General features: G+C 52.1%; 3 protein-coding genes across 3 annotated transcripts in view; 1 reads left to right on the plus strand and 2 right to left on the minus strand.

The window, feature by feature from the left end:
• The window catches only part of NPLOC4 (NPL4 homolog, ubiquitin recognition factor), a 30,744-nt gene extending 11,961 nt beyond the window's left edge, over nucleotides 1-18,783 (minus strand). Inside the window, exons 1-12 of the mRNA XM_075111601.1 lie at nucleotides 18,569-18,783; nucleotides 17,245-17,325; nucleotides 14,520-14,632; nucleotides 13,199-13,378; nucleotides 10,855-10,903; nucleotides 9,944-10,038; nucleotides 8,584-8,707; nucleotides 7,782-7,961; nucleotides 6,336-6,422; nucleotides 4,643-4,714; nucleotides 3,797-3,923; nucleotides 1,676-1,836 (exon numbers count right to left, since the gene is read on the minus strand). Coding sequence (XP_074967702.1) covers nucleotides 1,676-1,836; nucleotides 3,797-3,923; nucleotides 4,643-4,714; nucleotides 6,336-6,422; nucleotides 7,782-7,961; nucleotides 8,584-8,707; nucleotides 9,944-10,038; nucleotides 10,855-10,903; nucleotides 13,199-13,378; nucleotides 14,520-14,632; nucleotides 17,245-17,325; nucleotides 18,569-18,583 — 1,284 coding nt within the window. The 5' untranslated portion in view covers nucleotides 18,584-18,783. The remainder of the gene's footprint in view (nucleotides 1-1,675; nucleotides 1,837-3,796; nucleotides 3,924-4,642; nucleotides 4,715-6,335; nucleotides 6,423-7,781; nucleotides 7,962-8,583; nucleotides 8,708-9,943; nucleotides 10,039-10,854; nucleotides 10,904-13,198; nucleotides 13,379-14,519; nucleotides 14,633-17,244; nucleotides 17,326-18,568) is intronic.
• A 436-nt stretch (nucleotides 18,784-19,219) lies between these two features.
• Nucleotides 19,220-20,852, plus strand: TSPAN10 (tetraspanin 10). The gene is made up of 3 exons (XM_075111605.1): nucleotides 19,220-19,363; nucleotides 19,772-20,364; nucleotides 20,458-20,852. The coding sequence occupies exons 1-3, from the start codon at nucleotides 19,286-19,288 to the stop codon at nucleotides 20,762-20,764; spliced, it is 978 nt and encodes a 325-aa protein (XP_074967706.1). The 5' UTR covers nucleotides 19,220-19,285; the 3' UTR covers nucleotides 20,765-20,852.
• A 102-nt stretch (nucleotides 20,853-20,954) lies between these two features.
• PDE6G (phosphodiesterase 6G) lies at nucleotides 20,955-25,346 on the minus strand. Its single transcript, XM_075111171.1, has 5 exons — nucleotides 25,279-25,346; nucleotides 22,509-22,629; nucleotides 21,425-21,651; nucleotides 21,252-21,292; nucleotides 20,955-21,136 (listed from the first exon to the last, which is right to left on the minus strand). Exons 3-5 carry the CDS (start codon nucleotides 21,568-21,570, stop codon nucleotides 21,060-21,062), a joined length of 264 nt encoding a protein of 87 aa, XP_074967272.1. The 5' UTR covers nucleotides 21,571-21,651; nucleotides 22,509-22,629; nucleotides 25,279-25,346; the 3' UTR covers nucleotides 20,955-21,059.
• Nucleotides 25,347-25,374: the final 28 nt, after the last annotated feature.

The raw sequence follows: 25,374 nt of genomic DNA on the forward strand, positions 1-25,374 counted from the left end.
TCCACAGAAGGCTGGAGCCATCAGTTAGCATTTTGTTTATCTCCCTGCTTCAGATTACGAATGGGAGAGGAGACCTTCTGGGAACACCCACTGGCTTCCTTCTACTCCAAACACCCAGGGTGGCCCACATGTGGGACACAGACCTATGGGACCTCCTGCAAGGCTGCACCCTGACTGTGGCACAGCACGGGCTCCTCTGGAGCAGGACTGCAGCACGCCAGGAGATGATCTCATCTTCACATTCAGGGCCAACCCTTGCACAATTGAGCTTCGCTGTATCTAAATCGGACCTGGCTTATCAGCTCTTAAGGGCAAGCTGGCTGCATGCTAAGGAAAAAAGCACGGATTCCATCCACCATTCCTCTCAAGCACTGAATTTAGCCAAGAGTTCTTCCTCATTTTCAGGTGGTATCAAGACAAGCCAGCAGTTCAGCATTAAGGGGGAAGACAGAGTCTCATGGGCTAATTCACCAGGCCAGGGCATACAAGAGCATCCTGACCAGCTCCATTTCTGTTACTGGTGCACAATACGCTCATTTCAGTCGTCCCAAAGGAAGGCAGCTTTCCTTATCCTATGCTCCATAACAGACAGCTTTAATACAGGCAGCAGGAGTGCTCTGGGCTGAGCGGGCTGTGAATATCAGACACAGACAAGAATGAGATAACTAACTTGGGTGATGGATGGCTAATTAGTTGGCAAGCAGTGCCATTAATTAATTCCTCTGTCCTTGCTCACGGGGCACCAACATACACAAGTTTGAGAAACAGTGCTATTAGCCTCCGCAGAGATCCTGTCCCCAAGTTTCTAACTCAGCCCTGCAGATGCAGGGGGGCTGAAGATCTCCAGAAAGAGCTGTCAAGGGAATAATGACAGTCCATTCATCACTAACAAACTGTACCAAAACCAGCAGCAGACAGGTTACCAGCAGTGCTCTTGCGTGACACTTCAGTAAGAGTATTTTGGATCCGCTCTGGATGCACGTATCCCCCACTGCTCCTCAGGACTTGCTTTTACTGTCTGACCCAAGAACAGCAGCTGGGCACAGGCAGTAACCCCAGTACCAGAGAGGACAGCCAGGGGCACGCTCCAGTCCCGCCCTTACTCTGAAAGCCTTTTTGCCTTCCTTTCCTTGCAGAGAAGCACGCACAGGGTTGTCTCTCCTCTTGCTGCATGAACTACACTATGTTTTGTCCCATCTGCCGCCCAGTTGGTGCCTGTAAGTGTGTCATACACGAGCGAATCCCTGGCATCGCGTAAGGAACCCACCGCTTTCACCGCACCATTTGTGCTAGCACACATCATATGGCTATGCAGTGGAGGAAGCTGAACTCAGCTGGGGATTAAAATCAACAGAGAAGCAATGCAAATACTGCCAACAAATACGGAAGAGGAGGTGAATTCAGAGCACTTGCTATGGGCTCTCGGTGGATGACTGCAGACCTCATTTAGAAGCTGGATAGCCAATGGCTACTGCTGCACTGGAAACCATAACAGCACGTTTACGAGGGGGAAATGGAGCTTATGCAATTAATTTGCAGACATGTGGTGAACGGTTACTACTGAAAATAGTTCAGACCTCAAAGACATCCTTTCCTGTGCTGGCCATACTGATTTCCAGACACACGGCAGAGCCGTTTTTGCAGCTCCCCCCACCCACAGGCACACAGCCCTTACCTTATAGAACACATCAGGCACATACTGCTCACTGCTGGACTCCTTGGCATAGCCCAGCTCCGGTGCATCTCGGCAGGGCAGCAAACACTCATCTCGAACCAGCGCCATGCACTGATTTGAGACCTGGTACCCCTCAAAGTGGACCTGGTTGTCGGGACCACCTGGAAGAGAAGAGGCTAGTTAAAAATCCCACACGAGAGTGATTTGCCCAGGGTAACTCAGAGAGGCACAACATTAAACATGACAGTCTGGCTAACAGTGAAGAATGGTGAGATGAAACCACTGGTGCTGCTGCATGGGAAGTACTTCTAGGCAAGAATCCCCTCTAAGCTCTACATTTATTTAGTAACACACATTTTTACAGATAGCCCAACAGGACAGACCCCTGGAGCAACAGCAAGAGTGCTTTGCCAGGAGCTTAAAGGAGGCAAAGCTGCCCTTTCTGAAGGCTCCTGATAGCACCACCCTCCCGCTACCCTGTGGGTATCTCCTTCTCTCTCAAAACAAAAACCAGGCACACAGCACCTGTGAGCCTGTTTCATTTCCAAGGAACCATGAGCTGCAGATTCAGGATTGGTCACCTAATAATGTCAGGCATAAGAAGAAAAAGTGTTTTCTCAGCCTGTAATGGATGGCTTGGTGGAAATCTGACATGGAAAGTGGAAATTAAGACCCTGGCTCACTGATAGATCACATGCTTGGCGCTTTAATTTGGATAATGTAAGCAACATCAGGTCATATGTCATTAGAATACAACTGGAAAGAGAAGATACAGACAGATGGTAGGAAAACGTTTCTGTTTCCAAACCTAGGAATTCAGGAGGGGATAGGAATTAATCCATGTAGAGGATTTAAAGGCAAAGTTGATGCAAACTATCCAAATATATTTATACAGCACAAAAGGAAGGAATCAAGTGTTTAAATAGAAACCTGATGGGCTGATTTAACAGAAGAGAATGAAATTATCTGGAACAGAAAAGAGGAAATATTCGTTTTCTACCCTTTGATCTCTAACCTCAATGACTCACTGCTCCAGAACAAACACTCCTAGAAATTAAACATAGACCAAGACACGGGGAAGACCTGAACAAAGCTAGCCATCATTTTCTCAGTAAAACACCTTGTTTAAAAAATATAAATAAATAAAAAAAGAAGGAGATACACATCTATCTTTAATGAAAGATGGATGTATTTGGCAGTCTGGAATGTACGGGCAGCTGTCTGACTGCACGGGCCTGTTAGCTGAAAGAGAGCATTTTCACTGAAAAAGGCTCCAGGAACACTTACAAAACCTGGGCTCAGAGGAGGCAATATAATATCACACTTTCAGTTTTTATATTGGATGCTATTTGGAAGTCATGCGGTTTTTTCATTGTGTTAAATAGACCCAGAACCCAGCGTATCTGGTCCAGGGAAATTTTAAATGAATACATGTGTCATCCCGTGGAGAACAGCAGATTGAACTTCTAACGCTACAACTCTCCCAGCGCACGCCAACATCTCCCCTCGCAGCCCGGGCAGTGCGGACTATTCCGCAGCGCCTCTGGAGACTTGCTGTGAAAATGGCTAAAATCAGAGGTGAAAAAGCAAAGCATTTTGCAGGCTTCTCTGTTTTATTCAGGCAAACAAAAAACCTTTCCATGCACAGAAGAGCACAGCATCCTATGTAAGGGCTTCCCTGGCAATGACACAGGGGAGATAAAGGTCCCTCCTTTATGGTGAACCAGCCAGAGTAACTTTCAGGATCCAGATTGCCATGGTCCTGCACTGCCGCTTTCCGGCAACAGAATTTGGAGCTTAAAGATTCCAAACAGAAAAGCAAGCAACAGATATTCCCCTGGCTGCAGGCAAAGAATGCTTTCTGGATCAGAAAGGTGGATGCTCCAGGTCTGAGCCTCAATTAAGTTTCCTGCAGGGGACAGAGTAAATAATTGTAGAGAAGACAGCACAAAGAACAAAAAAAATATTTTACTTGACAGAGCAAGGCAAACCCCTTGTTAAATAGGACAGATGGGGACCAGGATGTCTGACTTCTGGCAGAGCTGCATATTCTTCTTCTATTAACAAGAGATAATTCATGTGTAACCCAGAAAGCCGGGGCAAGCTGAGGCCAGTTTATACCTGTAGCCACAACTGTGACAAACTTGGATCCAAAATGACCATCTGGAGAAAGGCGACAGATGTTGGGCTGCTGGTTCTGAAAGTTTCCAGCTGTGATGCACTCTTCTGCACTTAGATAATACGTGTCCTGAGGGAAGAGCAGAAATGTCAATGAAAAGGACAACGTGATGTAGCCTAGACCTACTTCCCTGGTCTGCAGCCAAAGAAAGCTACCAACACCCTAGTAAAACATGCTTTCGTAGAAAGTTGCTGCAGAGACTGGGAAAAGAATGCGACATGTCAGCTCTCCAGCCCTGAGCCTGGCTCTCGCCCGAAGGACTGTCCCACTTCTAGTTCCACCCATCTTTACACACCTTCTTTTATTTATTTTTTTTTAAAACGGGGTTTCATTTTCCAAATATGGATATCATTGGTTTTAGAATTACAGGAAACTGAGAAGGTCAAAGTTTCAGCCACGTATATCTCACGAAGCCAGCCCATAGGAACATCTTCTGACTGAGTCACTTTTGCTCACCGAGTTTACACCTCACACCCCATTCCTTCCACTCCACTAAATTTTTTTAAGCCACGAGCACTATTTTCTTAAAGCAGAATGCGTGAAGGATTGCAGGCAGCTTTGCATGCTATCCAAAGAGCTTCCAATCCCTAACAGTCCTCTTCGAGCTCAAGCTCCTTTTCCTTCAGAAGCTTCTGAAAAACCCCATTTCACAAGAATTCCAGTCCCAGCGTCACCTCCAGCCCAGTGCTGCCCTGGCTCAGCACTCTGCTTGGCACAGCCTGCGTTTATGCGCTTACACAGACCCTCAGTACCAGCAGCTGTTAATTAGCTGCACACTTGAATCTCACCTTGTTTCTGCTGTATCGAACAGTCCCTTTCCGTGTGTCTTCAGAGACCAGATCAGTAAATATCCAGCCAACCTACAAAGAAGTGTTATGGAGAAAGTTGCTTTAAGAAAAAAAGGAAAGGAAAAAAAAAACCAAAAACCCGAACCAGAAGAGAGCCTATACATTTTCTCCTAGCAGGACAAGATGTTCTTGGCTCCTCGCACGGCCCTGCTGTATGCTGCCTGAAGGAAATGGCTCTCCCAGCTGTGCCGGGCTCATTTGAATCCGATTTCCAGGAGCAGCATGCCAGCTGGCTGGCTGGGGGCACCTGCAGCTTTATGTTTCACTATGGAATATTTTTTCATGGAAAGATCTGGAGGCTGCAAGAGGCCTCTCAGCCGCTACCTCCTCCCACCCACAGCAAAAAGCATTTCCTATTGAGCATTCAGAGCAAAGCAGCGTTGGGAGTGCCAGCAGATGACAAAGCAGCTCACATGATCTCATTTTGAAGCTCGCAGTCACTAGTTAAGATAAAGCTCATACATTCCCACTGGAGTATGATTCATTCCAAATCGGAGTCTGCTCCGATCCAAAGAACACATTCCTGCTTTCTGCATTGTTTGCACATAGGAGTATAGATGTGTACACACACACCGCTGCGTGAACCCTTCTACACACATGTGCTAAAAACAGCTCTGCTCAGCCCCCTCGTGACCAGCTCCCACAGCGTTAACCCTTCAGAGGAAGAACTGCTGATTCAGATTCCTAGCAGAGCCCAGACAGACAAAAATCTGCAACGAGCAGTAAGTTACATGTTAAGTTATATTGATTAAAAATATCTGCTGTGAGAAACAGAGGAAAAGCATGGAAATAAATAACACGCACAGAAGCTTTGCTTCAGACACTGGCAAAAGGCTAAAGATCTTATCTTCAGAGAACAAAAGACCTCACCACAGATGTTTATAGTCTACTGCACTGAGCCTTTTCTGATTTGTGTTTTCTTTAGCAAGTCAAATCTTGTTTGTGTACATCTCATTCCTGGCATTCACGTGATACCAAATGATGCCCCAAACCGGAAAATATCAGTACAGGCTTGAGGGATGTCAGCAAACCAGTGGATTCCAACACCCATACGTCCTGAACGGACGACTGACAGGCTGCAGGCACGAGGGGAACAGAGGACTGAGACTCAGCTGCTGGGGGACCTGCACCTCTAAACCAACATACAGATTAACTCGCTGCAGCCTGCCTGAGCAGCACCAAGAGACAGGACCCCACAGAGAAGAATATAAAGCAAGCAGGAGCCTCTGCTCCTGGAAGTAGAGCACGGATTCTGTCAAAAGGAAGAACAAACTCAGAAGGCAGCTCCAGCTACATCTGTGCCAAATTAGCACTCACCGGGGAGGTGCTACCAGGAATGGCTCCTATCTCAGGAGAAATAAAGGGAAAATCGTGTTCTGCTTCTTTGCTACTCCCTTTGATGTCATTCATGACAGAAGACTGCTGACTTCAGCTGCACAGCCCTGCGAGATGCCTGTGCTCAGGAAAATGCTCTTGTTTTGGTTTTTTCCTACCTAAAAGCACAAGAGCTACGGACACTTAAGGTAGATTTCAGATGTGCCCAAACAGTCTGGAATAACCCCGTGGAGCTGAAGAAAACTGCCGATGACTTTCTTCATTGCCAAAGACACGTGAGATCTGACAACATCCTAACCTTTCTCAGTCCAAGCTTTGCAGCGATCTCATCCACAACCTCAGCTTTTGGATCTTCCAGGATCTCCAGGCTGTTCTGTGTACCGATCTGCAGCAAAGAAAAACTCGCTAGTAAGAGAGATCAGGAAAACCCACAGTACACTTAGCTGTTATCAGAAGCACAGCGGAGGATGGAAGCAGAGGTCTGGGTTTCCCCTTCAGCATTACCTCCAACCGGTTTCACCCCACAGACCTCCTCCTGTCAGAGCTCTTCAGCTAAGTTTGCACACTATGTCAGGGTTTATGAATGAAAGACTTGGCATTTACAAACAGGCCATCGCTGTTTCCGAGCACTTTGGAAAAGGCAGGCGATTATATAATTTTTTCCAAAGCTCTGCGTTCAACCTGCCAGTTTTGTACCGCAGTTTTGTTTGTTTGAATCTTCGAGCAGCAGAGAGGCAGAAATCCAGTAAATCCATGAGCCCACGCCCAGGCCTTCCCCCCACACTCTGGAAAACATGGCTCCATCTGGGTGCGTTTCAGAGGCAAGCTTTCTCGTGTGGGGAGATGCTGTGCCAAGACGCACAGCAGAGACTGCTTGCCAGGAAAGCAAAAGCTTCCTTGCTTTTACCATGCACAACTAGAAGCATATGAACTTCCAAACCAGGGGCTTAACAGAGATATTGAAACAATAGCAGGCATGGCTCTATTCATATTGGAAAGAAAGGAAAGGACTTATAAAAGTCTTCCAGTTCTGCTCTCTCACGTAGAGTCCCAAAGATCCATTTCTTTCCCACTGACAAGTCTGTTGCATTTTACTCTAGCAACGGTGCAGAAATCAAGAGGAAGAAAACATATGACCCACCACGATATGTTTGTATACATAGTGTCTGCACTTAGAAAAGTGACTTTGATCAGCAGTAGGGAAACTCAAACTTCAAGCTGAGCCTTGTGTTGTGGGCAGAGTGGCTTTTTGTATTTGCCGCCTCTGTTTTCAGCTCTCTGACACTGAATTTGGCTTTTGGGTTCCGCGGGAGGCCAGGCTCGGCAGGACCCGCTCTGGTCGCAGCCTCCCGGAGGACTTGGCGGTGCCGAGTGCGGCGCCGTGCACCATCTAGTGGGGACTCCCGGCTGCTCTGAGGCATCAGATCTCATCCTCGGCCTCTTGATCAAGGCAGAGGACTTCATTTTTGTCAAATCTACCGTTACAGTCACCCTAGCTTTAAATCATCTGAGCAAAGAGTGATGTAAAAGAAAGTGTAAAAATAACAAAAAGCAAATCTGAGTTTTAAAATTCTTTCAGTGGCAATAACAAAGACATAAATCACAACATCTTTTTCATGGGACCGTTTCCCTTATGGAGCTGCAGTCGAAAATACTGCATGAGGTTTCCCAAACAAAAAAGTGTTTCCATGTTCCCTGATTATCTTTACGAGTCGACACTGACACCACGGCACCCAGCTTTTACCTGTGGGGGTTCATAGATGGCAGCAACCTCCGCCCGGATCCCCAGAGGGATGTCTTTGTGCTCTGTGTACCGGCCATACAGATACCCAAGATGTTGGTTTCCTGTCTTCCGCCAGAAGTCTAGGAAGCGATCTGCAATTGTGTGGTTCTCAAACATGATGTTGTCAACATGCCTGTATTTCTGTTTGACAAAGTTCAAGCGTCAGGCCATCCTCAGCTAGGTCTGTTTAGTTTGCCTATTGCCGATACCTTCCCAGCTGCCTAGGACACACACCACCCCTTGCAGCTGAATCCTGCCAGAGCAGGGACAGGGAAAGCTAGCTGGCTGCCTCCCTCTCCCCTCTGCTGCCTTCAGCACCACTCCCCTGCCCAGCAAGCAGAACTCACCATGGGCTGGACTGAGGGGAAGCGCTAAGCACCCCCAGCACCCCATTAGCTTGGCTTCTTTACTAGGGCCCTTATCCCAAGAGACTTAGCAACTAAAAAAAGATAGTGAAATTTAAAAGGAAACAAGAAGAAACAGTGGGTGGCCTTTTGGATCCCATGAGGAAAAAGAGTGGAGATTCATTGCTAGCGGTGCCAGCTCAGGCATCCTCCACATCAAGAGGAAACTGCTGAACCAGATACATTTTGGAGTCCTTTTCTGCAAGGACTGAAGACCTTAACAGCCATTTCCCCAACAACTGCCAATACACAAAAGCTTCTTGCTCCAAATTGGCTGTTCTTGAAGTCACCTCTCCAAAAATAAAAGTCAAGTCCCTTCTCAGCTTTAAGCACAAGGGCTCCTGCGAGGTCTGTCTCACCTGTCTATTGAGAGTGATGGCACTTGGCTGACACTTTGTGCAAATGCCTTCTGGCCAAGGAGGGTGCCCTTCACAGCCCGATTTGATCTTACAACTGATGTTTTCCAGGGCAACAAATTTCCCCCTGCAAGAAGGGAAAGAGCAGGCTGCTGTTACCACAGTAAATGCTTTTGGGTCTCAAAAAAAGCAAGCGGATAGAAATATCAGAGAGGAAGCAGGGCAGAGGAGACACGGTGGCACCACTGCTTTGCATCTTCAGAGGATCCCAAAGTGCCCTGCAAACTCCCACCAGGGGATGCTCCGCTCCTGTGGTCCCCAAGTAACCTTTGCTGCCCGCTTAGTGAGGGAGGTCAAGAGGCTGACATATGGTCCCTGACTCAGGTCCTAAGCAGATATTCGAGCAAGAGCAGAGACAGAAAGCTCACAGGACCCTGCTTAAATAATTTATGCAGCACGTGGGAAGTAATAGATTATATCGCCAGGGCAAATTAGAGCTCCCTTCATGTGCACAGGCTTCCTGCAAAGGGAACTTCCCTTCAAATGAAAGTATTATGGACTGGAGCTGCAACTCACAAAGACATTAAAAAAATCCCAATGGCATTTAGGAACAGGAGGGAGAAGGTTACACCTCTGCATAACTTATTTAAAGGAACTATTCAGAACACAGTGGCTCCCCTGACATCACTGAAGGGGACTTTAAATCCATTGCTGAACATGTGTGTCACAGCAAGGCATAAAGAAATAAATACTACTTTCAGCACTTCCTCTCTGCTCAGCACTTAATCTGCCCTGTGTCATCACAGCATCCCCCACCCCATCACAGGGCACGATGCCTTATTTTCCAGTTACCAGGTGGTGAACCATGGCACCATGACAAGAAAGGGTTTCACTAAGAACACATGGAGCACGGGACAGAGCAGAATCATGCCCTGAGGAATGTTAGGCTCATCTTTCTGTCCTGTTCACATTTGTAGGTGAGAAAAGCCATCGGTGAATAAAAGCTCCCCATGTCCACCACAGTCTCAGTGCCTCTCGATGATGTTTGAGACCCAGGCTCGGAGCTTGGTATAATTAGGGAACCTCTTTGCTTCCATCTGGCCTTCTCCCCCCAGCAGTAGTGTTTCCTGGAAGCAATTACATTGCCACAGGGGAGAAAAAAAAACCAAAACCCACCCGACTATTTTATTCCCTGCTGTCTTTTTAGTTTTTTCTTCTTTTTTTTTAAAATGTATTCTTTTCTCCTCAGTTTGCCATTCAACAGTTGTATCCAACGCTACTCTGGTGAGATCTGTCTGTACTTTCATTTGTATTTTAAAAAAGAAGCTACAACAGATTCCCCTAAACACAGAGATTTTCTTACTTGTCTGCCCCTCCGGTCAGCTTCCTGATGTAGGCATGGAAGGACATATGCTTCACAGGAGGTTCCAGATGGTTTAAATAATCCTCATCAAAAGGCTGCCAAAAACACCACACAAAGAAAAGCCAGGTCAGACACCTGTCTGATAATACACTGATCACTAAACAAATGGATGTTCTAGAGTCAACCCCACTCACTCTCAATGTGGAAACAATCAAGAAAATTTAGGCTGATTTTCAAGGCAGCTACTACTGTGATAGAAACAGTGGGGCTTTACAACAGCCAGTTTTATTATCGCCTCCTACTTTTATAACAGATTGGCTCCACAAATCAGAACGAGCCTCAAAGGCAAAATGCTTTTTCCTTTCAATATCTAATGACAAACAAAAAGCCCAGCTGCTCAAACAAGGCCAAAGAACTTCCAGAGCACACAGCAGGGAAGCGGGGGAACAGCCATGCTGGCTCGCAGCGACTTTTGAGGGATCACTGCTTCATGCCATAAATTATACAGCTTAAGCACATTTGTAGGCGTTACTAAAGCTGCCTTCAACCTCAGTAATACATGGGTAAACTGGGAAGTACTGGGATCCACAAGAGAGGGGATGAAACAAGAAGATCCAGGCAAGAGTAAAGAGGGAGGAAAATTGGAGCTTTTCTAAAGCACTTTCTGTTAAACCCATTACTGCAGAAAACCAGAGCATTAACTGGAATAAACCCAGGGTCACAAAGGCCTAGAGCTTTAGCAATCCTGGAATCGAGCCGCCACCTTTGACAGCACACAGCAGGATTCGGACCCAGAGCTGCCACCTCTGCGTGGGCAGTGCTCTGAGGAAAAGCATTCCTACGAGAAGAAACCAAATCCAAGAGGACATGCTTTCGTGTGACTTTCTAGAGCTCCTTCTTGGGGCTCTTACCTCCAGCGGTACACAGTGCACACATTTACCCAAGGGGCCATGGCGACACCTATGCAAAGAGAAAGAGAAGTAGCATTAAATCTTATGTAATAATGGAAAAGCCGGACTGTAAAAGTTGCCCTAGACTGACAGTTTTGATGTGGAAGATCTGTGCAATCACATGGCCCTGAGCAACTCTCCACCCACTAGGGAGTATTACAGAGGGGTCACCACAAGATAATTTCACATAAAGAGGCAGCAACAGCTTCAGGTTAAACCTGAGAGTCCCAGGTCAAGATCAAACCCTTCTAAGGTCTGTGCCAGTGGCAAACTGCTCTGCTCTCCAAATGGCCACGTGAACCAATGTCAGATCACAGCTTCTCAAGTTTTACAACCCCGCGCTGAGGTTGCATTTCAATTCAAAGAATTTTAAATCTACGTCACAGGGCTGGTCTGCGTGCTTTTAACAAAGAGACAACCAAAACATTCATCCTTTATCAGTCACTAGAGGATGGTCTGGAACAAACAAGGGAGCATGTGTTTATTGGACAGATAAAGACCTGCTGGGTGAAGTTACAAAACAGAGGGGAAAACATCTCCTTTTGAGGCAACTGCTTTAAAAAAAACCCAGAACAGCAAAAAACACCCCCCACACCTCTGCCCCAGCACTAGGTCAGTGCTAGTTTTCAAAGGAAAGCCTCTAGAGAGGAGCAAGGATGTTGGCTCTTGTAAAGATGAAATGGATGGGATCCAGTTGCAGCATCGCTTTTAACAAAGTATTGTGGCAGATAATGTACATAAAGGACCACTAAAGGCTGCTAATGCACTCAGCCGACCGCCAGCATCCCTTCGTGTTTAGATTGATATGCACTCACAAATACAGGAACAAGCCCAGACACACTCTTTTTATCGTAAATATCCACCGCTGTGCTTTGGCTCCCTGCTAAGGACAATACCTTCATTTATTCTTTTGAAAAATGTGGTCAAGTTAAAGACAATGTTTTTGCCACGGAGTGGTGGGGTTTGCCTTTATTGTTTTAATAATGTGACATTTCCCTCATCTATCATCAGCCTGAAAAGGTTAGATAGGATTTTCCATATAAAGGCTACATCTCTCCAAACTTCCTTGCTGCTGCAGCACTAAAGATAAACCATACGGAAGACAACACAATGGGGAAGGACAAGCTACTCGGTTTTAGAAAGAATTCCTGGTTGCCTTTAAAATTTTCACTCAAGCCCTTTCAGAAGTGACTTTGCAGAGGGGTCAGCCTCAAGCCCACATCCAGCACAGACATCAGGCCAGGACCCAACTGGGACATTGTTAATGACGAGCAATAAAGAACAACCACCCAGACAGAGGACATTTTAGCTGCATCAGTGTAGATTTATGGTGGTATTAAGTCACCATTGTATTACTACTCTTACAAAAAGTACCAGCTGCTTTGTTTACCTAAGCCTCTTGCAGCGAAGAGCTTTGGCAAAGTTAGACTTCGTTGCATTTCTGCGAGCAAAATGGACTCCCTGGTTTCACATAAAGGTTAGAAGTTTTCCCTTCACTTCTTTGTTTTTCCTTTATAATGAGTGGCTGGATCTGAAGACACAGAAGTGCTCCTGCTCAGGACATCCTAGAGACTACATGGCAGCCAGAAAAGGCGACAGAGCTCAGGTCTCTACTCTGACAGAGGAGCTGCCTGTGATTTAGAAAACAAATCCGACCTTGATGCTCACCCGCTGCTGGCTGGGGGATGCTGAGGCAGCAGCTCTGGCTGAAAGCACATTTCCCTGTCCGCACCTCTCCTGCGAGATGGAGACCTGGCCCTGCCACCCCGCAGGCCCATCACCTCAGGACCCAAACAACGGGGAGCTACATATTGAGGCCACAGAGAACAGAAGCTACTGCAGACGGCAGGACCCTGCTTATTAAGCAATAAGCCACACACGGAGCATAACCTAGTATTTCTACACAGCTCCGGCTGCCAGGACATCCCAGGGAAGAATTCAAAGTATTCCTTTTAATCTCGAGACCTCCAAATGCTTTAAGAGCACAAAATATACGATCACAAGTCCCATAGCAGGGGCCACCTTGATCAGAACAATAGATGTTCTGAATGAGTCCTTCCTGGCAAAGACCCTGGGATTTTGGTATCTGCTTCCTTCCTCCGCTCACCAGAGCTCCATTTAACCCTCCAGGACAATGGCAAAGGCTGTTTTCCCTTGTGAACGTTTCAAAGGCAGAGAGGGGTAGAGCAGTCGCTCAGAGGGCAGTTCCCATAGCACGCTTCCTGGCTGCTGTTTTCAGACAAGATGTTACAGGCTCTGGTGAGGCACAGATGCATCGGCAGAAACGAAGTCCACCCATACTTACAGCTGCTGGTCTCGATTTCGGTAAATCTTCCCATCCTGTTTGATCAGATACTGGTCAATCTCATCTTCCACCACCTGGGGAGCCCCCACAGGCCGCAAGCCTTGGGAGACAGAGGTGTCCATAGTCTCTGAGGAAGAGCCAGCCGGGCTCGAGGGGTAGAGAAACAGCATATCGCCATGCCTATAGGTGTGCAAAAACAATACGGGGGTATCAGCTGAGCACGGGCTTTACTTCCAGCTATGTTGGGGTGGGAACCAGGCAATAACACACACATGCTCTCACACAGGTGGAAAGGCTCACAGTCCACTCTCTCCACCATTCCCTCTCACTGACAACTGATCTACACCAGACCGTCACTGCGACCGCCTGGAAGAATTGGCTCCTTTGCACCCATACAGCGTAGGAAACGCCTGTGCTTGGTTCAGGGCATGTTACAAACCAGATTAATGTTTATACACCTTTAGTAGCAAACCTCCCAGACCATGGAGGAGCATGTAATTTATAACAAACTACAGACACTAGCAAACGTGGCAGTCCGAAGCCATTCCATTAGCCACCTCTTTCTGCTGCTTTGGTCATTTGCAGAACAAATGCAAATCTTTTCATCAGGAGACAAGACTGAGGGAAAAAGATGAAGAAAAAGGTGAAAGGAATCTATAGAGAGAAGCAACAGCTCCAGCAGGGAAAAGGACTAGTGCGGATCCTGTGCATGTCAAGCCATGGCCTTCCCAAGGCAGCTGCCAGAGCTGACACATTCAAGTGACAAGCTGCACGCTGTGGTAACAGCTCTTGTGGTTTTAACCAGTTTAACATTATTCTTGACTTGAACAGAATGAAGACATTCCCAACCAAACACGAAGCGATCGTACCATTTGGCACCTCTGATCTCCCCAGGCGCCTGCCTACAGAAGGCAGGAACCCTGGCTTCTGCACAGGGGACTATCAGACTCTGGCACTGATGCCAAAAAAAAAAAAAAAAGGATAGCGTGAACGAAAGCAGGGATGAGGGAGCTTGCTGCAGGCTGTAAAAGAGCAAACAGGAGGCCTGTGGCTGCCTTACACCACAATGAGCAAATGCAACACAAGAAGTGACCTAGGAAATGGCTGCCACAGCCTCACACTTAGTTTGATCACCCCCATTTCAGCACGTCAATCGAGCTTGCCCCTTCAAGCAGTTGGTGAGTGACAGCTTAGGACTGCTGTAACATGACTTCGCCAGCTGTGGTCCAGTTTGGAGGGAAGAGTTCAGGCAAGCTCAGAGAAGAGGCACCCTGGTGTACAAAGCCCCCCCCCACCCACAGCGCTCTCTGTCAGGACTCACTTGATTTTCAGTAAGTTGAGGGATTTGTTTTGTGATGCTGTGATCTCTCCTGTCCTGTTTCTATTGGTGTAGACAGAAAACCCATTATTCCTGAAACCAAATTCTTTTGCAACCTGAGAGAGAGAGAAGAATGACAAGGTTTAAGATACCTCACACCCCCGGTCAGGTGCTGAAAGCTGCTCAGAGCAAGTGCTAAGTCCAGGGAACTTCTATTGCAAAACTTTAGCTGAATTCATCCGCATTTCTGGAGAGCGCAGGATAACTGAGAAAAATAGAAACGCTTAGTAACACAAGCGATCTATTTAAAAAAGCGACTTAAACAGAACGTGTCTCTCACACAGGACAAATGCAGTATTTTATCTAAATCCAGGCAACCACTGTCGTGACTAGAGGGGGGGAAACTATCTTCTCCATTATCCCAGCTCTCTCGCTCCAGCCTTGCCAGCAGGCACCAGCCAAGCCACTCTCATTTTCCTATGACCGGAATTACTCAGTCCAGATCTTCACCTCTGAGGAGCTTTTGCCCTCAGCTCTACTCTTGCCTACCAGTTGCTACATGAGTTTCACTCAGGCTCTTTCTGCTGTTCTCCTTTCCGATTTTCTCCATTTGCCTCTTTTCTCCTGATGGAACTTACCCTTGCAATAACTATCTCTCAGTCCCCAGGCAGGTTTTTCCCCTGCTCATCCTCTCACCAGTTCAGTTTGAGGCTGCTTTACTCTTAATCAGTCCAATGCTTCTTCACAGCAATAGCAATTTTCACATTTGGCCACTTAAAATCATCAGCAATTTAAAAGTGGCATTAAAAGTTTCTCTAGATGACAAGTTTTCTCCTAAATTCTTAAGTTAATAGCCTTTATTTTTATTAAGTACATCTCCCTGTGGCTTTGGTAGGGCTCAGAGACAGTGACTGCACACAGGACAAATCAAACAAGCCACAAACAGACCTGTCGCATGAGCAAAGCTATGGAAAGCGGTTTCTCCACTGTCAGCTTTGCTGCGATTTGTAGCAGCAAGTGACCTGCCGTCTGAATGGAAGCATGACTTTCAAACGGTTCGTCTCCCGTGTAACACCTGCCAGAGTTAAGCGTTAGCTCATCAGGCCAGAATTCACCAGTTTTTGGGGGGAGACAAATTCCACAATACATTAACAAAAGGCTCGAGTTAGTTCCTAATTTGATTCTAACCTGAACGCACCTGAGAGCTCACTTTTTTCATACTCTTACCTAGGACCTGCTACAAACGACAGAGAAGATTGTCGAGGCCCTTATCACTCTGGAAGGTGTGTTCTTGCACACTTCTTTCGCAGCTTCTCTGGAGTTGTCAAGGAGGAGATCTCAGTTAACTGCTAGCATAGGAGAAGTGATCTGATGCCTCTTTACTTACAGCTGCCTAGCTAAATACGAAATCCACCACAGGGATTAACAGTTCAGTGTTAAAATCCACAGCTATTAATATGCACAGAACTTACGTGGCAGAATTTGCAACTTTTCTCATTCAAATAAACCCTATATCAGGAAAGAAACCCAAACATTTCCTGTATTCAACTCATCAAGAGGATTTAGTTTTCCCCAGATCAACAGGCAACTTTAGTGAGTGCCGATGCTTTTGTTCCGATGGCAAGTGGTTACAAGCACGATTGTTCCACACTGCCTCGGGTAATATGAACCCTGGAAACCGAGCAGCTAGCTTTGCACGGGTTCCAGAGATTTTGAAAGCAATTTTTTTTTTCCTTGGGTAAGTGTTCAGAGACTGCAGCGGGTGTCGCTGACCCAGTCCTGAAACCCATCAGGATTTTCACTTGGTCAGGTGGGGATTGCTGTCATGGTCTGCGCCCAAGCTTCGAACAAAGAAAATGACTCACAAACAGCAGCAGGTTTCAGTCTGCCCCCCTTCCCCCTCAAGGGGGAAAGGAAACCTAGCTGACTAAAAGAATGGCCCTTCAGGCACAGGAACACAAAGTACTTCTCTTATGAAGCAAAGAAATCCTAATCTGAGGGTTCCAGGTTACAGCAGAGTTCCAGGACAGAAAGAAATTGAGAACTGCTCACTCTTAAATAGCAAACTTTAAACATTTAGCAGTTGTATCAGACCAAAGAACGAGCTACAGCCAACTCCAAAGCTGACAGCTCCAACACTCAGTGTGTTCTCCTCATCCCAGTTTCCCAGGAGACCCCGGAGGCTCTCACACCGCCTTATGATCTCGTCTTAATTCCTTCCTTGCTCTCTCCAAAACCACACTGGAAAACCAGTGGCATGCAAAGCACATTCAAATGATATTCAAAGCGCAAATCAAGCAGCTGAGTTTCAGCTGGATCTCGCCTAAAGAGGCCAGTCCCTTGCAGCAGGCTTTGACTATCAAACAGCTTTCCCATGCCGTTGTCAGCCTCTGCTTCCCCAGCTGCTACTTCTTTGGGAGAACACTAAAAATGTTGTCCTCCCTCAGCAAAGCTCCCACCCCTGGAAACTCCAACTGGAAAGCTGAGTAAGTTTCTTCTTTAATTTTGTTATTTTCCCTCTGGAACAGCAATGAGAAAACTGGTTTGGCTACACCAATAAAAACGCCGTTTTCCACCAGGCTGCTGATCCTCGCTGTCGTCAGCACGTTTACCCAGCGAGGTGAAGTGCGTATCTCCCACGAGAGAGAGCTGCTGCGCAGGCTGAGCCGCGGCAGCCCTGCCTCGTCCCGCAGGCCAGCAGGGAAGGCGCAGCAGAGCCTCCGGGTACCTTCTTGAGGAACGTTGCCACCGTTTCTCGCTTCGTGGCCGTGATGCGCTTCACTCCTTCTGGCGACTGCACACGGATTATCTGCGGGGTTAAGAGGACAGCCCAAGTTAGTGATGGGGATACAGAGCTCACCCTCTGCTCGCAGCCTGCGAAGCCATGCTGAAGTGCCACACACAGCCCAGACCAACCCCACAGCTCCTCCCTCCTACTTTTAACGCTGCTCTTTGAAAGGGAGTGCAAATGCACAAGGAAGTAATTTGCTTATGGCAAGGCAGCACCAGACCGATGTTTGCATGCCACAGGATGAATTACCCTAATGCACGAGGCACGGCAAGAAGCTGGCACCGAGAAAAATGCTAACGCTGCTTTTTTTTTGTGAAAGCTCTGACCTCAGACATGGAATTAAACTTTCAGAAGGAGGGTGAATCAGAGCCTCCACGGGAGTGATTTATTCGGCGCCTACACAGAAACACTGGCCTAACTGGTGTTAATGGGCCCCTGCCCATTAACACCATGATGGTCATTATGCTTCAACCCACATTACCGACCTGCAACTTCCATCACTAACGAACAGACGAGGAGAAGAGCCACAAGGCTCAGGCTGTCCCCGTGCAACACTAAATAGCAGTTTTGCTGCAACCTCAAGTAAGAGATGGAGAAAAACCAGCAGTTTGGGGGGGAAAAGACCAGGGACAAGTCTTCACATACTGGCAGGGAAACGGTAAATGTAAGCGCCCAAGTCCTCGTGCTGCCGGGGAGCAGAGACGTGACTCAGGGTGCTCCAAAGAGCACGTTCACCTGCTGATCTGTAAGGCTGAGCCGCGGTCAGGATGGCACCGTGTGTGCTGAAAGGAGGGACACTGGAGGACACGGGAGGACAGGGGAGGCTGCCGGCGCCCCGGCGTTACCTCGCAGGAGCCCCTTTACACTCTCCCAACTTGCCAGCCCGGCCTGACGGGAGCGGGAGACCTTCACGGTACCGACGAGCTCCTTCCCCGGCCAAGACCGGGCACCTTCCCCTGAGACATCCCCGCCCGGGGCTGAGTGGGGTCACGGTCCCAAACCCCACATGGTCCGAGGGGGGCACCTCCCTGGGGCAAGAACACGGGGAATCCGTCCACGGGAGCGGTGCCCGGCTCGGACACCGCCAGCCCCGGCCGACCCCGGGGGTGCTGCGCTCCCGGCCGGCTCCCGGAGGGATGCCCCGTCCCTGAGGCTGCGGCGGGGCCCGGTGCGGCCCTGCCGGGGGCCGGTGAGCGCGGCCCGGTCCCGCCGCCCCGCAGGAATCTGCTGCCTCATCGCCCCTCCCCCCGGCCCCACTCACGATCGTCTCCGCCATGGCGCTGCCCGCCAGGGACCGGGGCTCGCCGCGCCGCCCAGCTACCGGCCCGGCCCGCTGCGGCCCGCTCGGCTCCGGTGCGGCCCTCTCCGCCCCACTCCGCTCCGCCGTGCCCGGCCCGGCCCGCTCCGGCCCGCCGCCTCCCGGGCCCGGCCCGCCGTCTGCGCCGCTGCCTCCCGGGTCCCGCACCCCGCCACCCGCGTTCCGCCGCGCGAAGGTTCCTAGGTCGGGCGGAGCAGGGCGGTGCACCCGCCACAATCGCCCCCCCTCCCGCGCTGCCTCAGTGCTACTGACACAGTGTCCCCCATAGTGCCTCGGTGCAACTGACACAGTCGTCCCCCTCGCCACCGCCGAGGGCGCCACTTCGTTCCGTCCACAACCAGGCCCATCCCCGATGTGCCCGCCGCGGGCGTGGGACCCCTCGGTGCCCCCTACACGGGGCTCGGGGAGGCTCCCATCGGCCCGGTGGCGGAACGTGGGTTCTACTGGGGGCTGTCCCCCCCACTTACCCCGAACCCCCATGCATCCCACTGTGCCCTCATTGCCTACCCTGCTAACGGGGCAGCGGGCTGGGCTGGAGCAGGTCCAGCTGTGGGCCCAGCTGTGCGCCCGGGAGCCGCCGCCCTATTTAAGCTCCAGCCACAGGCCCCTCACATGATGGGAGTGTGATTGCTTGGGCCCCAGCACCAGGCTGCGAGCAGGATGGCGCTGAGCACAGCATGGCTCTCCCGGCCCCGTAGGGCAGCTGGCAGCGGGGAGAGCACCCGGCTGCTGCCCCAGGTAACACTGGGGTCCTGTGGGACCCCCAGCCCCCGCTCCTCCCCTGGTACCCCATATCGCCTGACCACTGCATGCTAGGGTGCTGGCTCCATGATGCAGCCTGCAGCACCCACATCCCTGCGGGTCTCCATAGGGGTGAATCTGGGGGTCCCTGTTAGGGGCAGGGTCTCTGGGAGAGCAACTACATGTTCCTCGTCTACTCAGACCCCAGGGGTCTCTGTGGCGGGCATGGTTACAGCATGGGGGGTGGATGTGGGGTACCCTGCAAAGGGGGTGCATGGTGGCTCCGGAACCCTGTGACAGCCTCAGGCTGTGGGGTGGGGACTACACAGGCTAAGGGGGGGGGGCATTTCTGGGGGTCTGCTGGGGCTGCCCAACCGGCTGTGAGCAGCTCGCCTGTCCATACAGGCATCCAAGCTGGTGGAGCTGCCCTACTCTTCCTCCGATGATGATGATGGTTCACTGGCTGGGGACGTGGACCTTCCCACAGCCGAGCAGGACCCTGGAGCATGGTGCCTCTTCCTCCCCACACCGGGCACGTTCAGCCAGTGTGTGCGGTACCTGGCCTTTCTCTGGAACCTCCTCTTCTTCCTGCTGGGTCTGCTGGCCCTAGCTGTGGGGGTGTGGGGGCTACTGGCCAAGGGCTTCCTTGGGGGGGAGCATCTGGCCTTGCTGGGCTCCGACCCCATGCTGCTTTTCCTGCTGGTGGGGCTGGGGGCCAGCACGGTCTCCCTGGCTGGCTGCCTGGGCGCTCTTCGCTCCAGCCCCTGCCTGTTGCGCTTCTTTGTTGGGGCCGTGCTCGCCTTTGTGGGGCTGGAGGTGCTGGGGGGGCTGCTGCTGCTGGCGGCGCGGCACCGGCTGCGGGATGCCCTGCGGGACGCCCTGCTTCTCTGCCTCCTGCGCTACCAGGAGGAGCCCGACCTGCGGTTCCTGGTGGATGAGATGCAGCGGAGCCTGCAGTGCTGCGGTCTTGGCTCCTACCGCGACTGGGAGACTAACCCGTGAGTTGGGGTGCTGGGGGGTGCAGCAGGGAGACCTGTCCCTGCACTGGGGAGGTGCGTGGATCTGGCAGCTCTTCTTGTCTGTCCCTGCAGGTATTTCAACTGCAGTGCCCCGGGAGTGCAAGCGTGTAGCGTCCCTGCCTCCTGCTGCCTGGACCCCTGGCAGAATGGCACTGTTGCCAACGACCAGTGCGCCTTTGGGGCCCTGCGCTTGGGGGACATGGCAGCCAGCACCATCGTGCACCTGGGGGGCTGTATGGCACAGCTCAGTGCCTGGCTCCGTGGCCAGGCAGGCAGCATCATGACTGGCGCAGCTGTGCTGGTGCTGGTTGAGGCCACTGGTGTACTCATGGCGCTGAAGATGCTTAGAGACATCACGCCCGTTGAGGTGCGGGATTGAGGGTGTGCTGGGATGCCACCAGGGTGGGGGACACCATGGGATTGGGGGTGGGCTAATCCGGCCCAAAATAAACCTCATCAGAAGCCTGAACCCCATCCATTTCCTGTCCATCCCACCCTGTGGCTCAGGCAGACGCTTTCCATCCACGTTCCTGCCAACCCCAGACCACGACACCAGGCTCCCATGTTTGTTCTGGGTTTTAATGAGCATTTCTCCAGGCTAAGCCCCGCTGTGTGGATGGGGCAGCTTCTACCTACGCGGCACTACAGGGCAGGCAGTGCTGGCTGCAGCCTGCCTAGATGATGCCATACTGAGCCAGCTCGTGCAGCTCCAAGTGGCTGAAGGCTTCCCAGGGACAAATGACGGTGATGTCTGGGGAGAGGAGAGAGACTGTCAGCATGACCCTCCCCAGCCTGGCCATGGGCAGCTGTGCCAGCAGCAAGCCCTTCTTCCCACCCACTGCAAAGGGGCAGATGGGACCCCATACCTGTTCCCAGCCCCTCCATGCCTGGGATGTCATCGCCGAACCTGCAAGGAAAGAGAGAGAGCGTGTCTGTCCTGACCCCTGGCCAGCCCTCACCCACCCCAGGCTGGCACATAAGGCTGCATCCCCCCCCCACCAGGGCCCTGCTGTGGGTCCTGGGGTTCTACCCTACTCACCCCTGCACCCCCTTTTTGGGGGGCTTGCTTTTGAACTGCCTTGTCTGCCTCTGCTTGAATTTGGGTGGTCCCTTCCGGGGGGTGGCGGGTCCCCCTGTCACCCTCGTGGCTGATTTGATCTCTGGCTTGGGGGGCTCCAGGCTCATGGCTGTGCTGGGACTGGCAGCCTGCCCCGGGTCGTGGTTGTCCCTGCGGGTCCGGTGCTGGCACAGGATGGCTCCTCACACCTAATGGAGGGGAGATGTGGGGGGCACCAGCTTCTCCTACCACACACGAGCATGCTGTGTCTCTGCTCCCACCCTGTCCTTCCTCAGGGCCCCTCAGCTGTCACTGGTTGGCTTTCCAGGCTGCCACAGAGGAGAGCCCCCTCCCTACAACCTTGACTTAGCCCAGCTCAGAGCCTGCTAATCCCCTTACACCAAAGGCAGGAAGGGTATCCCTGGGGGCAGCAGAGCTGCTGCCTCCCCTTGGGGCCATTCCTCCAGCCCTTGCCCCCCACCCCAGCGTGGATGTGACACCCAGGGAGCCCCTTGCTGGCACTGCCAGGAGCCCCCACAATGGCTTGACCTGGGGTCTGCACCGAGCTGTGTGTGCTGCAGTGGGTTGGCATCTGTGCAGCCACAGGTGTGGGAGCAAGGCATCCCTTGGGGCTTGTTTGCAGTGGGATGGGTTTTGGGGACACCATGGGCTGCAGACCCCTTGGGACCTGAGCTGGAATGTGGGCAGCCGTGGTGGCTGGGTAAGTGGAGGACAGCACATGGGCTCCATCCTCCTGTGGTCGTGCCTCCTCTGAGAACAGCAGCCATGCCATGGGCCAGGTATGGGAGTTTTGCAGCACAGGAGATGGCCCCAGCATTGGTGTGAGGGGGTTTGGCCCTGCCACAGAGCCCAGCGGGTAAGCACAGGCCCCAGGCAAAAATAAGACCTGGCTAGGGGAGATGCCGGAGACATTGTCCCCAGCTGCAGGTTGCAGGAGTGGGAGAAAACAGCAGTTCCTGCCCCAAAGCAACGCCCTGCCCTGGGAGCCCTGGTGCCACCGGGACTGGGTTCCCATCCCACACACGGAGCAGAGCCCCCAACTTACGCAGCTGCTGCAGTCCCCAAGGCCAGAGCTGCTCCACAGGAGACCCTCCGTCCCGCTCCTGCTGGTGCACGTCCTATAGACGCTCTGGGTGGCTTTTAGGGGAGGGCAGATTTATCCTGCTCTGGGGTAATAGGATTATTTATGTCCCTTCTTTTCAAAGGGGTAATCTGATGTCCTTCCCAGTGTGGGGGGTGGGAAGGGGGTATCTGGATTAGTGCCACTGGGACTGACAGTGTCAGGATGGGCAGCAAATCACCTGTGGGGGGATCCTGCCTCATTTCACCAAATTGCCAAGACATCTCCCCCAGGGTAACCCCCCCACTTCCCGAGAGGTGGATCCCAGGGCAAGGATGGGACCCCCAGCCTGCCCAGGACCACAGACCAGCTCTCCACAAGAATTTGTGAGCTGGGATCCAAACACCCTTTGTGGGTTGACCCCAAAAGGGCAAGGCAGTAACACAGGCAGGCTGTGCCAGGAAATACCAGCAGCAGAGCCCACATGGCTGAAACCACTGGGACTGCGCCCTGCACTTGGCGCTGACCATAGTGTGGCCCTAAAAGTGTGGGCTGTGGCTGCCAGGACTCCTGCCTGCAGATGCTGCCAGACTCTACCCTGGCACAAGGGCTGCCCTCTGAGCCTTGTCCCTACTGGTGGCACAGCAGATGACTTTACCTGGGGGACAGCCCAAGCCCTGCCTGGCTGAGGGTGTATCAGGCCAAAATCTGGCAGAAGAGGAGCTGGGCAGCCCCTGCCCGCCCTGCCCACCAGCCCTGCCGTCCATGGGACAGTATCACTCCAAAGCTTCCCTTAATCCCAACACTAAAGCAATTTAAAAAAAGGAATAATCTCAGTACACTTTAATTGAACTTCAGCCCCTGCCACTAATTACAATTAGTTGGACTGCAACAAATAGGATTACAGGGATCCGGGAATGTTTTCTACGAAGCTGGCAGAACCAGCTACTTCTCCGGCAAAGAGCAGGGCCCTGGTGTTAATCGCTGGCTCTGACTTGAGTTTCCTTAGCGAGCACTGCTTGAGAGCTTTGTGGCAACTTGGGGAGCCCACCCCTGGAAAACAGGGAGTCTGGGGGCATTCTGATGGCCAGGAACCTGTGAGTCTCCCAGCCCACCTAAGCAGGATGGAGGCGGGGATGTGCTGCACCAAATTAATGGTGTTTTAAGGTGGAGGCAAAAGCCACCAAGGAAGAAAAGGCACTGTGAAGAACAGCCTGGCAGGCTGTGACTTTGGTGCTGGAGCCTGAGTTTGATGCCCTTGCAGGCAGGCTGCTGGACCCCACGTGCTCAGGGCTGCACGCTGCCTGTACCTCCTGCCTGGGGAAGGGGCCAGCAGCCCCAGGCACCTCCCCTGCAAGCCCTTCATTTGGAGAAGCCCCTAAGAGGTTTATGGTACCGGTGAGGAGGGGGGTCTGTTGCAGCAGCCAGGTGTGGAGGGGTCTGGCACCATGCCCCAGCCCTCCCCAATCACCAGGTCACAGCCAAGCCGCTGAAGGTGCTTAAAATCCAAGCTGGGGAGCACAAGGACAAGGCAAGAGCAGCAGCATGGGGAGGGTTGGGTGTGTGTGGGGACACACAACAGCCTGCCCTTGGCAGGGATTTTCTGCCCCAGGGGAGTGCAGACCCGGCTGCTGGGAAATCCGGGGCTCAGAACATGCGTGAGCCGCTGCCTGTCACCAAGGGCAGGTTCCCCCATAGACGAGACATGACCTTGGCACCATCTGTATTGAAACACACACAGGATCCCATGCATGATGCCATGCAGGTCCCTGGGGGTGCTCAGACCAACCCCAGAGCTCAACACATACAAATAAATACTTTAAATAAGCTGAGGCTAGATCCTGCCATCCAGCCTGGAGCAGAGGGTCCTGGGGGCGTATCACCCGCTGGTTTTTGGGTGCTGGGGAGGATCAGTGCTTCTCCATGCGCAGCCTGATCTCCATCTTGAGGATCATTTTAATGTTCTCATCCTCCACATGCTCTTCCACGGCAGCCAAGGCCCGCTCCCCGCCATCCCGGTACTGCTCCAGCAGCTCCTCCACATACCCAACCCAGACGCAGCTGGGGCAGCCGGTCCCACAGCAGTGCGTGGGTGGTGGGGGGATTGGGGGGGCAGCAGAAGGGAGACCCCTCTCGCCCTGGGGGGTGCCTGTCCCACCGTCGCTCCCCAGGGAGTCCGAGGTGCCACCAGCCTTTGCTGGGGTGTCCGAAAGTTCCCGAAGGCTGGAGATGGTGGGGTGGGGGTATGGGGTCCCTTCCCTGAGCACCCCCCCGCGGCTGCCGGCACCATCTGGGGGCTCCTGAGAACCACGACCCCACGCTGACGCCAGTGTGTGGGGAAACGTGGGGGCAGCCCTGCCTGCTGCACCTCCCCTCCAGCCAGAGGACCCCCCCCCCCATCCCACAGCACCCAGCTCCCAGTGTACCCCCCACCCTACCCCCATCACCTCCCCAGCAGCTCACACAGCCCCAGCAGCACCCCTCTGCCCCATCCCAGCATCCCTCTATTCCCACCCAGTTCCCCCACCCCATCCCCATCCCCCCCCACCCCTCCCCTCAGCCCCCCACCCCGTCCCCATCTCCCCCCTCAACCTCCCATCCCCAACACCACCCATTCCTCCCCCCCGGCCCCCCTCAGCACCCTCTATCCCCAGTACTCCCTGTTCTCCCCCAACCGCCCTCCCCAGCACCCTTCCACCACTCCCCTCTCCCCCGGAGTCCCCCCTCCCGACTCGCCCTTACCCACCCCGCTCACCCCCCGGCGCGCCCCCGCCAGCCCGCGCGCCCTCCGCAGCAACATCCGCCCGCAGTGCCCCGGGACTGGGTCCCGCTCGAGAGGCAGCTCTTCCGA

This window comes from Phalacrocorax aristotelis, chromosome 16, assembly GCF_949628215.1.
Source record: "Phalacrocorax aristotelis chromosome 16, bGulAri2.1, whole genome shotgun sequence".
Lineage (NCBI taxonomy): Eukaryota > Metazoa > Chordata > Aves > Suliformes > Phalacrocoracidae > Phalacrocorax > Phalacrocorax aristotelis.

Bases quoted from the DNA above. Each gene is read 5' to 3' on its own strand.
- PDE6G (XM_075111171.1), bottom strand. From the start codon at position 21,570: ATGAGCCTGGAGCCCCCCAAGCCAGAGATCAAATCAGCCACGAGGGTG. The intron at 21,293-21,424 runs GTGAGTAGGGTA...CTTTCCTTGCAG, and splicing joins CCCAAAAAGGGGGTGCAGGG to GTTCGGCGATGACATCCCAG. The intron at 21,137-21,251 runs GTATGGGGTCCC...TCCTCTCCCCAG, and splicing joins CATGGAGGGGCTGGGAACAG to ACATCACCGTCATTTGTCCC.
- TSPAN10 (XM_075111605.1), top strand. From the start codon at position 19,286: ATGGCGCTGAGCACAGCATGGCTCTCCCGGCCCCGTAGGGCAGCTGGC. The intron at 19,364-19,771 runs GTAACACTGGGG...CTGTCCATACAG, and splicing joins GCACCCGGCTGCTGCCCCAG to GCATCCAAGCTGGTGGAGCT. The intron at 20,365-20,457 runs GTGAGTTGGGGT...CTGTCCCTGCAG, and splicing joins CGCGACTGGGAGACTAACCC to GTATTTCAACTGCAGTGCCC.